This window comes from Penaeus chinensis, chromosome 21 (genome assembly GCF_019202785.1).
Source record: "Penaeus chinensis breed Huanghai No. 1 chromosome 21, ASM1920278v2, whole genome shotgun sequence".
Lineage (NCBI taxonomy): Eukaryota > Metazoa > Arthropoda > Malacostraca > Decapoda > Penaeidae > Penaeus > Penaeus chinensis.
In genome coordinates this window covers 9,826,132-9,840,179 of record NC_061839.1, presented here as the reverse complement: position 1 = coordinate 9,840,179, position 14,048 = coordinate 9,826,132, and the positions used below count along the sequence as shown (strand labels likewise).

General features: G+C 38.0%; 1 protein-coding gene across 1 annotated transcript; it reads left to right on the top strand.

The window, feature by feature from the left end:
- The first annotated feature begins 759 nt into the window (after positions 1-759).
- LOC125036701 (CDGSH iron-sulfur domain-containing protein 1-like) lies at positions 760-9,471 on the top strand. The gene is made up of 4 exons (XM_047629521.1): positions 760-1,018; positions 3,979-4,061; positions 5,259-5,375; positions 8,588-9,471. The coding sequence occupies exons 1-4, from the start codon at positions 775-777 to the stop codon at positions 8,672-8,674; spliced, it is 531 nt and encodes a 176-aa protein (XP_047485477.1). The 5' UTR covers positions 760-774; the 3' UTR covers positions 8,675-9,471.
- Positions 9,472-14,048: the final 4,577 nt, after the last annotated feature.

The following is a 14,048-nucleotide window of genomic DNA, read 5'->3' as shown; positions in this document are numbered from 1 at the left end:
AGAAATGTGGAAGGAATTTCCTACATTTTCTTCCCCAAAGAATTAGATGTCTCCTACAGAATTTATAACTTTCTGCACTCGTTAGTTGCTTAACCCCCTTCCTAGCACTGGGAAGCAGCTCAAAATCGTTACTTTTGGAGTTATACTTAGGAAACGGTTATTATATTGCACTGCAATTAGCATATTATAATACACTGAGTGTATCCATCAAGTTTATACTTTCTTATTTTTTAATTAATAGCTAATATAGAGTATTCAAAAGCGCTGAAAAATTGGTCCTTAGTTTCAGCACACGAGATAAAAACGTCAAAAGCACATTTTGTATACAAAAAGAAAGAAAGTAAAAACGACTCAGACCATCAGCCAGTTCCTGTAAGGAAACAGGGGTGTGATGCCTTGGGGGTTGTCCTCCCGGGGGGATGTCACATGTCAATGAACGGTCCATTGACAAGTGACATGATTTCTCTCCGCCAGGGGAGGATCATGCTCAAGCATCATGCCAGAGTGGCTACTTTTGAGGGTAATGATAAATAGAACTGTCACATTGCCACTAGTTGCACCTAGGGGTGTCATTTGGGGAGGGGGGGCAATTGCCCCCACCCAAGACTGTGATTGCTGTTCTCATGGTCTGGCTTGCCCCCCTCCCCCTCCCCAAAGGCCACACTCTCACTTTTTTTTTTTTTGCCAAAATTACATCTTCATAGCTCAGGTCGCAACATTAAAACGCTGCCAGAATAGTTCATATCCTGCTTATAATTAGAAATCACATGCATTATGTACAACCCAAAACCAAAATACGAAACCCGCTCAGCCCAAAAACGTCTCGGCGAATCAGAACGAGAGAAGGCCCCAGCCTCCCTTCTGATTGGCCGGGGGTCGTCGCCGCGAGGGCCCGGCGGAGAGGAGAGAGCGAAGGCATTGACGCAATCTGGCCAGAGCGCGAGCGGCTGGGCGAACACCTGCATCTCTTTCGATTCAAGCTTTGCGAAAATCATGGACTTCTACAAAAATCTGACCGGTGAGACTTTGTTCGTGTGTAATGGGGGTTGGGTTTCCGAGGCAGCAGTTAAGATGACGGTATTCGTTAATTGGGTAAAATTGCTTATGGGGGATGAGATCGAGGATGACTGTTTAGGTAACTTTGCATCAGGATCTTGCATGACTGTTTTTCTCACGATGACGCAGGAATACATAGGTTGAAAATGCACCATCATACCCTGCACGATCACTAAGGGCTGTATAAATTGATTCAGGAAGTGAAATAGACTTTTGAGAGCCGGCGATCGATAGATTGAGAGCCGGGTATGGGGAGGAAAACGTGTTATTATTATTGTTTTTATCTGCGCAGAGCTATTTTGTTGTTATCAAAGGTTTGCCATATTCACTAGCATTGTATTTTATTAATATTATGTTTGACCCAAGTCATGTGCAAGTTTATACAATATTTAAGTATTTTTTCTCAGTATTCAATGTCTCGTGTTTTATGCTGATGACCCTACCTTATTTTACTTCATTCCTGACCCACAAAGTAAATCAGATGCTGCCAATCAATTGAATGTTGATTTAGAGCTGATCTCTTCTTGCTGCAAGGATTGGGGAATGAAATTTCAATAGATTTTAGATTCTAAATTGACTTTTGAGGATCCAATCAGAAGCAGGCTCCTCTGATATTTCCTGAAAGGCTAGATTATTGAGGAAATGTAGATCCATTTTCAATTATGAGAAGATAGTTTTAAACAGATTTTACTCCTTTCTTTTGCCTTCCTTTGAGTATTGCTGTCCAGTTTGGATGTTGGCCTCTCAGACTCATTTAAAGCTTCCGGACCATTCTCTTCACTAAATCAATTTTCTGTTACCTAACCTTTAAATGCGACTTGAACATCGTCAAATGGTTGGGACACTGACTTTATTTTTAAGATTGTTAACAATAATGGACATCCTCTTCATAGTGCACTGCCTGCTCAATATTTGCCTGTTTCTAAATGCATCGGAGTTTGCAAGTGAACGCGACAGTCTTTTCCTCAACCAACCAGTTTTCCCAGACATTTATCCCTCCTATGACCAAAGTATGGAATTTACTTCCTAATGATATTATTTCTGAAATTGTTAAAAAAAATAAAACTAAAATTTACAAGTTCCTATTCTTATGCAAATAAAAAAAAAATTATTTTCCTTCTTTTTCCCCATTTTTCATATTCATGTTTGCTCATCGAGGGGACTCTGCTTGAGTCTATATCAGTCTTTGATTTTCCCCTGCTGCCCTTTTGTGGATTCTCAGTAATAATAATAATAATAATAATAATAATAATAATAATAATAATAATAATAATAATAATAATAATAATAATAATAATAATAATAATAATAATAATAATAATAATAATAATAATAATAATAATAATATATGATTCAAGATATGTCTTTGGTAAAGTTGGATTTTCACACACTACTACCTTTGGCTTAAGAATTATTGTTTTGACCTTCATACCTGGAAGATGTCACTCATAATTTATCATGAGTGACATCATGTGAAGATAAATTGATATTATTAAATAAATTAGTTCCAGAAAATAAAGGTTAGAATTATTCAAAACTTCTAATATACAATGATAAAAATCAAGGAATTTCTTTAAGGCATGCACACATTCCCCCAATGACTAAGTCCTTCATATCACAAGATTTATTTAACCATCAAAGTTGCAGTGACCAGGGTGCCCATCTGGCATTTCTCAAGGGGAGGTTTGGTGGGGTCTCTGCCTCCCAACATCCCTTGGCAAACATTGTCTTCACCCTAGTATGCATGGCAAGATAGGTGAAACTTGGGAAGCACTGAGTGGACTTAGGCTGTGAGCAGTGCTGTCTGCAATGTTTTTATTTTATTTTAGGTGTTACTGTTCATGTCTGCAGATTGTTTCTTGTATTTGCTCATTAAATGTAGCCTTGACCAATCCACACCATGAAAATAATTTGGTATTCCATGTTCTTATAATTCAGTGATGCACCTGTGGTCAGGGTGTGGTCCTGAAAATATTTATGCTATTGTACATAGAAGGTTTCTAGAAGTATATTAATGAGTCACTTAAAAATGATCTGAATGTTTTACTTCAATATCTAAGTACGTTCTATTTTGATATTTAAAATTGGTATTATTATTATTATTTTTTTTATATGATTTTCCTCTGAGGTTTTTGGGTGTAGTGTGACCAAAATAAGCAGTTTCCTTAATCCTTATTAGTCTATACCAGAACCAGACAAGTTATGGGCTGCTGTGATTAGGAATAGGTTACAAAAGGAACCATTTTCTAGCATTTGCTACATAACATAGTGTGGCTCTGTACATTGACTGGTGAAGGTGGCCCCAAAGGCTGGATGGCTCCTGTTTTCTCTTCTGCATTCTCTGGAAGTGTTGAGTATTATGGCACTGACTGCTTTAGTTTGCAAGCAAAATCCTTTCAGAATTGCCCTGACTCCATATTTCCTGTCCATACTCAGACTGTAAGGAAAAACTTTGTCCCTGCACACTTGATTTCTATCTCGTATGAATAGTGATAACACAGCACAGTCGCAGGTGTGCTTTGATTAGTAAAAGGAGGAGGAAATTTTTATCATTTTATTTTTTCAAAGGCGAAAATAACAAGCTCTTCAAAAGATAAGGTGAAAAGCCAGATACTGATGAGCACTTAAAATTGTCTGCATTACAGTTGTATTACAGATGTTAAGGCATATAACCATAGACTCCATGAACATTTATTATATCCTGTAAGCAAAAAAGCTCTTATGGGAAAATATATTTCCACTCAGTAGTCAGAACTCCTGCCTCTTTCCTCAGTTTATTTGTAAATTCATAGAAAGTAAAAAGGTAAACTACTGGATTTTAAATCATCTTGACTGCTAAAATTTGAAGAACTGTAAAGAATTAACTGAAATATGATTTCTTGTCATTTTTTATTTATACATGAATTAATTGTTGTCCAACAGTTTCAGACTGGGCCTCCCTGATTCCCTTTGGTATTGCATGCGCTGCAGTTGGGTTTGGGGTGAAGACGGTCGTGGACAAAAAGGTTAGTGTTTTTTTCTTTTTTCTAATTTATTTTTTATTTATTTGTTCTTTTCTTCTATTTGTTTTTATAATCTTTTTTTCTTTGCTTTTATCATCTTTTCCTCTTTTCTTTTCTTTCTCTCCTTTTCTTTTTCTTCTTATTTTCATGTTCTTTTCTTTTTTTCTTCTATTCTAAAAAAAAAAAAAAATCACTCTTTTCTTTAATTCTTTTTCCTTTTTTAAAATTTCTTTTCCTCTTCTTTTCTTTTCTTCTTTTCTTCTTCACAACTTATGCGTAACAAGGGATTTCATTGTTTAGCTCTTGTTAGATAATTAAATCCTCTTAGTATTTTCAAATCATGAGGATTTAGAGATATTCCTTTTTGTAGAAGAATGAAAATGAATATTTGTTGCAAGAAGGGAAGATGATTATGGTAAGTTGAATGCAATACTGAAACAAGTTTAAGACTTCAGTGGGTCACTCTGGGGCAGTTGTCATGGTGCAGCTACTTGTAATGTACAGTAATTTCCAATGATAAGGTAGAGAGAGGAAAATCAGAATCTTGATAAGAAGTTCAGAGAGTAAGAGGATGATGTTACGTGTTTTAGGTTCAATTATGTTGTTGGGATATTTTGCTTGTGTTAAATTTAAGTGTTATGAATGGGAGGTAAGGCATTGTCATATTGGAGTATTGACAGTATATGAAGTTGGTGAAAATTTTGAAAAGGAGAAAGTGGCTTAATCAGTGACTAAGTTTCATATCTGGCAGTATGTGATAACCTTATTTGGTTGAGTATTGTTCTTGGAAATTATAAAAAATTGTTGATAGTAACAGCATGTAGGCTTGCTTTTATTTTGGTTTCTTTGCCACTGCTTTCACTAGTATAAACAAACTTTTAGATTACTAAGATCATGCACAATACATATGTTGAAGATTTAAGCTCTACATTTAAGTTTGTTTATTTATAGTTTATTGAATTGTGTTGAGACTTTTCAAAATAAGATGTGTAATCAAACTAATAGTTGGCTAGATTTATGGATTACTATTAGTATAAAAATTTAATCTGTAACTACATTGTTCTTAAGACCCTGCAGCATCAAACAAGCTGCAGGGTCTACTCAAGAGCTAAAGTGGAATATTTGAGTATTATACATATTTCCAGTTTGTATTAGGTGTAGCACTGAATAGGCTCTATTACATTACCTAACTAATTTCAGATTGGTGGTCCTTGCAATCCCAATATCAGGAAAGGCGAGTCCAAGGTTGTTGATACTGTGGACATCGAAGATATAGGCAATAAGGCGGTCTTCTGCCGTTGCTGGCGCAGTAGCAAGGTAATAGAGAAAAGCAGTCTGTTTGTCTGGGAGAGGACAGTATGGAGAGGGTATTGGGTTTTAATAATCTTTGTGTTATTGTTGTTGCTGCTACTGATATTATCATTATTCTATTATAATTTATCAATTTTATATTTATTTAGTCATTTGTTTTCTATATTGATTTATGCTTTGTAAGTTGGGGATATGTAAGTGTTTTAAAATTGATTTTCAGGTATTTGCATTTTAATGATTTTGAATAAGGAGAGAATATGTATTTGTATCCAATAATAGCAAAAAAGATAGAGCATGATAAGATCATCAGTAGAAACAATTTTCTATTTTGCAAGAAAAAGAGATTTTCTTGATAAAATTTGAAAGGGTCTTCTGGAATTACCAATATTAAAGAAATTCAAGTAAAGCAGTAGAAGAGTATAAATCTCAGTAAAGAAAACTTTTAATATGAAGTAGATTTAACAGTGCATGCTAACAACAGTCTCTCTCAGCTTATTCAATATGAAAGCTGCCATAGAGTAATAACTTTGGCACAAAATGTTTAACTGAAACTCGTCACATCTCATTTGTGAATTTACAACTTGAAAAGAGTTGTTGTTTACCATATTTATGCAGTGGTAAAAAACAATCTTTGTAATGTGTTTTATGTCATAGCTCTTATAGGATTTGTATTTAAGATCATTCTAAGTAATTCTGGCCCAGTCAAACCCTGTAACTCAGTATAGTTGGTTTTGGCTAGTATCCAGCTGATCTCCATTTTGAGATCAAGTTGTTGACAAAGGATTTTGTTGACTTTTGCTGATGAAGAAGGTTTACCTACTGTGACCAGCACCATGCCTTTTCAAGTTAGCAGCTTTGAGTAAATGCATCCACTCAGATCAATGACCAAAGATACCACAAATGAGACAGGGCCATTGGAAGTGCACCTGAAAGTGCTATCATGTGATTCTTTGTGGTCAGCTGATCACCTTGAAGCTATCATGTTGAAATTGCTGTTGGAAGCAACAGTATTTTTAAATGTAATATTCCTATTGGCTGGTTCCCTAAATGAGGCATATTTGATTTCTTATTTACTTTGCAAGATATTTGTATAAAGTGGTGACCAAAGTTTTTGACACCTTGTTCACCAATATTTTACTGGCAGATGACAAAACTTCAAATTGCAGTTTAAATCTAGTCTTCTAAAAGTGATTCCATAATGTTTATTTAGGCAAATCTCAAATATATGAAGGAAAGCCCTGCAGAATAAACAGATTAAAAAAAAATCTTAATATTGATTTTATAGAATATCCTAGTATCACATATTTTGATTTGTGAAACCAGCATTGGATGTTTCTCTTGCACATAGACTTCTACTATTATCAGTGCAGTGGCCAGACAAGACCATAACCTAGAATACCAATCATGTCAAAATATTAGTGAAGGTCGGGTATGCAAACACTTATGTAAATTAAATGAAAGTTTTTTTTTATTGATTACAATGGTATTTTATTTTTGTATTACTTCATTCCTTAACCTGTTCCCTTGGGGTAGCATATATTACTTGGTCCACAGCTGGACAGTAATGCCACAACAACCAGCCTCTTGAGCACTGGTTTTCTGAAGGGCCAATTTGCTATACAGGCATTGTTGATATTGAATGATTGTTCTACAGAAAAGACCTCTGCAATATTAGCAATAAATCTTATTAGCTGAATTTGTAGACATTTCATCATGTTTTGTGCTGTGTGGATTGTGCCACTCAGTGGCTGGAAGCTTGTGTTTGCTACCCTGTGGTCTCAAATCATCCAGAAACTGAGTCTTTGCTATCCTATAAAGTTTGATATCTGTGGAATGAGTGTAGTAATTCAAAGTATCCTATTTTAAAAGGATAGAAAAACAACCTGAAAAAGCTTATTCCTGACCCCATTGACCTACCCACAATCATAAGAGATGACATGTAGAATAATACATTTGATATTGCATTTGATATTGCATTTGTGTTTTATCAAGACTAGGAAGGATTGAAGTAGATTTTCAGTGCAGAATTAGACTATGAAGTTTGAATTCCCACTATAAGGAATGTGAAGAAAAATGATTGGCCACTGATGTGATAGACCAGAACTTTCCTTAGGTTTGAATATGTGATAGACCAGAACTTTCCTTAGGTTTGAATAATGTTTTAACTCTGTTTGTAGGACTTTTAGAAATCTTCTATGAAAGTTTTGTTCTTGTCCTCTCTCTTTGTGTCAGTTAGACAATAAGTTCATTGCTGCTTTCCTTGGACATTAAAAAGTATCATGGATGTACAGTTTCACGGCATTTAGGTTCATGTAATTAAAAATTTAATAAAAGATTGTCAGGTGTGAAGTATGAACCATTATTTTTAGACATTTGTCACTAATGTTTTTCTCTTATTTTATTATTTTTGTAATTTTTTTATGAAACTGTGAAATGTTAGATAGTTAACCCACTTCTAGTCATACAGTGTTGTCATTGCTATGCATTTGATGTTGCAATTTGTGCCACACAGTTGAATGGTGAGACTGAATGTATGTAGAACTTTTTTTCCCAGGCTCTTTGTTTATAAAGGTGTTCTTTGTTATATAGAATAGAATCCGCTAAAGGGTGGTCTCCCGCAGCACATCTTTTGTCAATGAGTGTGAGCAGATATTTTAAGTTGCCTAAGCATGAGGATGAAGACCTAGTTACTGATATTTTGGTTTCCTCCTTCATGGTCTTGCTATGCTGTATCATGTGACATTCTGGGCCTCTTTGCCTTGAGCTGAAGTGAAAATTGCTTTTATGCTTTTAGGTGGAATTGCTGTGGTATCGAGGATGGCTTATATACGGAACTCTCTTGGTGTAATGAAAGAAGTCTTTGTTTACCTTTGAACATATAATGGGTACTTGATGTTAATCCATGATGCTAGCTATTATTTCAGTGGTGTTAGTGCTGATGTTTACTGAGGATTCTGTAGCTTTTAGCTTTTTTTACCAAGGATTTAGTTCATTGTTGTACCTGGATTTTCAGTCCTGCTATACCATGGGGATTTATTTTCTGCATTGTCATGTTTATTTCATTAAGTTTTGTAGAGCTGGCAGTAAAGACCTAGATTTTATTCGTCAGTAGAATGAAATATTACTTGGTGAGGTTTGCAGGTTTGCATTTTAATTCCCATGAAGACAATGAAGAGTTTTCATTGTAATAAATTTTCTAACAAATTTTGTTCTTTCAGTTCCCATATTGCGACGGCACCCACAATGGACATAATGTTGCATGCGGAGACAATGTAGGACCCCTCATCGTTAAGAAGAAGGATTAAAGGAGCAATTAGGCGTCTATAGTGAGCACATTAGAACCATCTCCCTGGCACAGTGAGCTCTAAAGACATTGCAGCCTGTAGTGATTATAATCTATTACAATACAGTATACTATATTACCCACTTGTGTGTCTCAGACAAAATGTAGTGAAATGTATGTATCTGATTATGATTGCAATGATTTCAAAACTGCACATGTTTTATTTTAATGTAAATTTTAAAAATGGTATTATACATTTGAACAACTACAAAATATTAGTATATGAGTTTGATTTGTGTGCCAGGTTATACCTAGTACAAAAATGTGCTTGTCTTAATTTTTCTTGGTTAAGTGTTCTAATTTGTTTTTGTACATTGCTTTCCAAAACCCCACAGAAATGGTAAAGTTATAATAAAATTACTTGCGTTTGAGACTGTTTTGTCTTTTGTGAAATATATAAAAAGTTGAACGATAAGCAAGGAATGTATTAAACAAGGCTGTGAAGACGAGGTATAATGTCTAATTGCTTGCAGGTTCTTTGTAAATACAGGGTCAGGTTTGGCAGTGCTATACCTCAGTTTAGATTTGATCAATAATTAATTCAATAATATAAATAACTAAAGCTATTGTTGTAAATCCTAAAAGTTGAACATTGAATGAATAAACATGCATGATTTTATAGGACTTTAAATCTGCATATTTTCCTTTTATTGGTCATCTGAAGAAGGTAGCTATTTCTGTTATTTTTCTGTTCAAACATGCAGGAGAGAAAAGAAAATACAGAAGTTATTTTGTCAATAAATACACATGACAAATTAATGATCGCATTTCATTCCCATCCCCCATTAATTAAGTGTACCTAGATTTTACTTAATTGTTTAACTTTTACTGTGGGGGCTTAGAAGATAGAGACTGAAGCCCAATGTTGAGGTTCTCGCCAACCTTGGGCCTCAGCCTTTGCCTCAACCAATTATTCATGTCTTTTCTTCTCCTCCTTTCATTTTCCTTCTCTTATCCAACTCTTCTCATGTCCATTTCCTAAGATGTGATGGGAGTGTTGAAAGGATAAGGGTTAGCTTTGGGTCAGTCCTGAACGATCGCAGTGTTTAGTTATCCAGCTCTTCCCCTCATAGGGACCCAGAGGGGTGGACCATTTCTCTTCCCCCACATACTTCAGGCTTACAAATGGCCAATAATGAATTTATACCTTTATTAGGGTCTTTGAGGCTTGTCCCTTTATCAACTAGCACCACAGACATTACTGTTTCTGGTTCTTCGTCCCCTGGTCACCTTTGATCTCAACTTTGAATACTGCTGTTACTCCCCCTTCCTGTCAGCTCAGTCCAATCCAAGTCCCCTATCTAGGTCATTACCCAACTTCAGAAAACATTCCTTCCTCTCTCTCCAATTTTCTCCACTCCATCTCATCCTCCACAGCCTTCTTCCTTTTTGATTCCCCTCTTTCTTAATACTACTCTAGACTTGTTCACCTACCCTTTGTACTACCTTGCTCAACACCACTCCCTCCTTCCGTCCTTGTCCTTCATCTACTTACACCTCTACAAATCTTTTAACTACAATTTTCTGTTCAACTAAGTGGGAACAATTTTTTTTTATTCCCCTACAGCCCGTTCCCCCCAATCCCATGCCCATTGTTGCCATGCAGGGCTTAGGAGATGGAGACTGGGACTCAATGCTGAGGCCCCTGCTTTTTGCCTCAGCCCTTGACTTAACTAATTGTGCATGGACCTTTTCCCTTCTTTTCGTTTCCCTCTCTTTTCCGACCCCTTTTACTATCCACTGCCTAAGGTGTGAGAGCTGTGTTGGAAGGTTGAAAGGACTTTGTGCTCATCATGAATGGCCTAGGATAGCCATGGGCATGGCATTCCTGTTTAGTTGTCTAGTCCTTACCCCTCAAGGAGACCACTGAGGGGTGCATTTTCTCTTCCCCAACATATTCTAGGCTTACCATGGCCATTAATGAAGAATTTATACCATTACTAGGGGCAATGAAGGTTGCCCACTTATCAAATAGCCGCACTGATTCAAATTCTCCTGTACCTAACCCCAGGCTCTCCTTTGACCATGGCCATGAACACTGCTACTACTACCCCTCCTCATTGTCTGCTATGGTTTAGTTCAGTTCAAATCATTGACCCAGGTCAATACTCGCCCTCCAAGGAACATTCCTCCTCTCCCAACATCCTCTACTTTATCTCCACCCCCACAACTATCAACACCTACCCTATCCTCCCTTATTACTATTCTACATTATTGTCCACCACTCCACAGTACTACCTCTCTCAACATTACTCCCTCTTCCACATGTCCCTATCCTTCTACTACCCCCAACCTCTACAAATGTCTTAAATACTCTATTTAGCCCAGCCAAATAGGATAATTTTTTTATTTTCTGCAACTCTAACAAGACTAACTAACAACTAACAATGTCCTAACAAGACTAACTAACAACTAACAATGTCTCATAAAATAATTAGGAAAAGTTTCCTTCTGCAGCCGCTTCAGTGATTCCCGTCTCATCATATTTTCAAAACCCAAGCTAAATCATTATCGACCCAGACAGACTTCATTGGCAAACCCATTCCTGCCCAACCACAACCCTCCCTCAGTACTTGTACCGGAAATGTGGAGAAGACTTACTTGTCTGGCTTATGGACTATGATGCAGTATCAGTACAATGCTACACCATTCTCCCTAGAGGCTGTCGTAACACCCCCACCAATACTGCCAAAATTACATTCTGTTGACTTGACCTCCCAAATAATGTTTACATTGGCAGAGAATCCCTCCCTCTCCGACTATAACAACCACCTCTGTTAATGTTTAAATTATTGCAGACTAGGCCACCCTTCTTGGCCCAATACCTTCAATGTGCCCAACATGGTCATAATCAATCAAACTCTGCATTCACACATGAGTGCCAATTGTACTGTCTCCCATAATGTAATTTTATAGGGGTTGTCCTATCTACAAATTTGAGTCTGAAGTAGCTATGCTTTCACTGTGGTGTCACTTTATGTGAAGCCAGACAGGAATCATATCGATGAGGTTTCTCTCTCACTCCCCACTCGAATAATATCCTTCGTTCTGCCCCGCCCCTTTCTTCCCAAGATGTTTCTACATCTCCCCCAGTATCTCTTCCTCTTCTAACTTCTACCCCCTCCCTCTCCCAGTCAATTTCTTTTGCCATTCTCAATCCAGTTCACCCCAATTTCCACCACTATTCCAGACACTCCAGTTACCACTTCCCAAATACCTACCCCTCTTCCCCCCAATCTCTTGCTCGTTGTTGTACCCTCTTGTACTGTTCAACCTGGAACTTTACCCTAATCATTAACCCCTTTTGCTACTCTACCATAGTAATATCCCTCTTCCTCCTCATGAACAACCCAATTTCTACCCCATTCCTCTACCTCCAGCCCTCAAAATTTAGTTTTTTCAGACCTCCCTAACCAGCTCCACTGCAGAAACTCGAAGACATTCAAAACTATTTAATCATGCCTACACTTCATCCATCGTGCAATCTCTCTGCTTCCATTCTTTCTACACTCAAAGCAACTGCCAGCATCCATCCTCCTCCTACTCATGTTCCCCCTACTCTCCTTCCTCCCACTCCCTCCCAACACATCCCATTTCCCCTGCTTCAACTGCATCATCCCCCCTTCCTTCCCCATTATCCCTTCCGCTTCCTCCTGGATACACATGTGACCCTTTGTCACAATAGCCTGCTTCCCTGAATTCTCTTCCTCCTGACATTTTTGTCCTGAAACTCTTATCTAATCGTCCTTAAACCTGTTTCTCCATTGCAAATCCCTACCTTGCCCTACGGACATCTTTGTCATATTCCACACTTCTTCCTCTGACAACTTTGATTTAATATTGTTAATCCATACCTTCCTGAACTGCTATACGACTTCTGATGCGTAGCACATTTAATCATCAACTAACCCCTCTCTTTATCCTTTTCACTGTTACTCTTTTCTATAGTGCTACATGACCAATGAGGCCTGGCACATTTATTTTGCTTTGTAACCCTTAACCATTAGCCCTACAGCCCCTTGTCCTCCTATTCCACCAATGTCTCCAAAAACAAATAGGCAAAGTTACCTTCCGCAGCCATTCCGATCGTTCACGCCTTGTCACAGTTACATCTGAGTGCCAAGCTCTACCATGAGTGGCCTCACTGGCAAACCTATTCCAGCTCAGCCACACTCCCTTAATACTTGCACTGGAACATTTTCCATCTCCCCAGCTGGTTGCCCTGTCTATGGCAAAGACTGGTCAGACTGTGAAAATGACCTACTTGCCTGCCTCACTAACTATGCAGTATAAGTAAGTGCTACACAATTCCCCCAGAGGCGGACAAAATCATACGCCAGCCTTGCCAAGATTATCTTCTGTAGATATGACCTCCCCAATGAAGTTTATCTTGGTGGACAGTCCTGCCCTGTCCGACCTTATCGACCCCTTTCCGGTCAGTCCAGGAGATGTTGAAATTTTGGCCACCCTACTAAACACTGTTGCTCCACAGCCCGCTGCCCTCTGCATACCCAACCTATCCATGATCGTTCAAACTGACCACCACAATCACACACATGTGGCCTCTCCTACAAGTTCGAGTCTGAGGTAGCAGTTCTCAGATTCAAACTTGGCCTTACCTGGCCAGGCAGAAAGCACGCCAACGAGGTTTTTCTCTTGCTACTTCCCCTTTCTTCCCAAGGTGTTCCTACATATCCCCCTTTATTTCTTCCTACTACTTCTTACGTTCCCATTTCTACCCCCTCCCTCATATTATTTTGCCCTTCTAAATCCATACCAAGTTCTACTTCTACTTCCACTCCAATCTCTACTTCCCCTGTACCTACCCTTCCTCCTCCCCACTCTACTCATCACATCAGACAGTCTAAACGTTTCACTCCATCTCTTACCGCATCCTTTCCTACATTTATCTCTCCCCTCTTCTCCCCCTCATACGAAAACCTTCGTTTCTCAGACCTCAACCAGATCCATTTCAGAAACTCTCGAGGACATTCAAAACTATCTAATCCTGACCCAAGATAACATGCCTATACCTCACCCATCCTCCAATCTCTCTACTCCTATTCCTTTTACATTCTAAGTGACTGCCGACATCCATCCTCCTTCTGATGCTCCCCCTACCCCCCTTCCTCCCAACAAATCATATTTCCTGTTATTCTTCCGCTCCCTCCAGGATACAGATGGAACTCTCTTTTGTCACAACAATACTCTTCCCTGGATCCTCTTCCTCCTGACATTTTTCCCGAAACTGCAATTTGACCTAGTCGCCTTTAACCTCCTCTTTCTCCTTTTACTAATCCCTATCTTACCCCATAAATAATACCCTTGCAGATTAT

Excerpts from the sequence above, each read along its gene's own strand:
- LOC125036701 (XM_047629521.1), top strand. The coding sequence starts at position 775 with ATGTACAACCCAAAACCAAAATACGAAACCCGCTCAGCCCAAAAACGT. Across the intron at positions 1,019-3,978 it reads CTTCTACAAAAATCTGACCG|TTTCAGACTGGGCCTCCCTG; the intron begins GTGAGACTTTGT and ends GTTGTCCAACAG. Across the intron at positions 4,062-5,258 it reads AGACGGTCGTGGACAAAAAG|ATTGGTGGTCCTTGCAATCC; the intron begins GTTAGTGTTTTT and ends AACTAATTTCAG.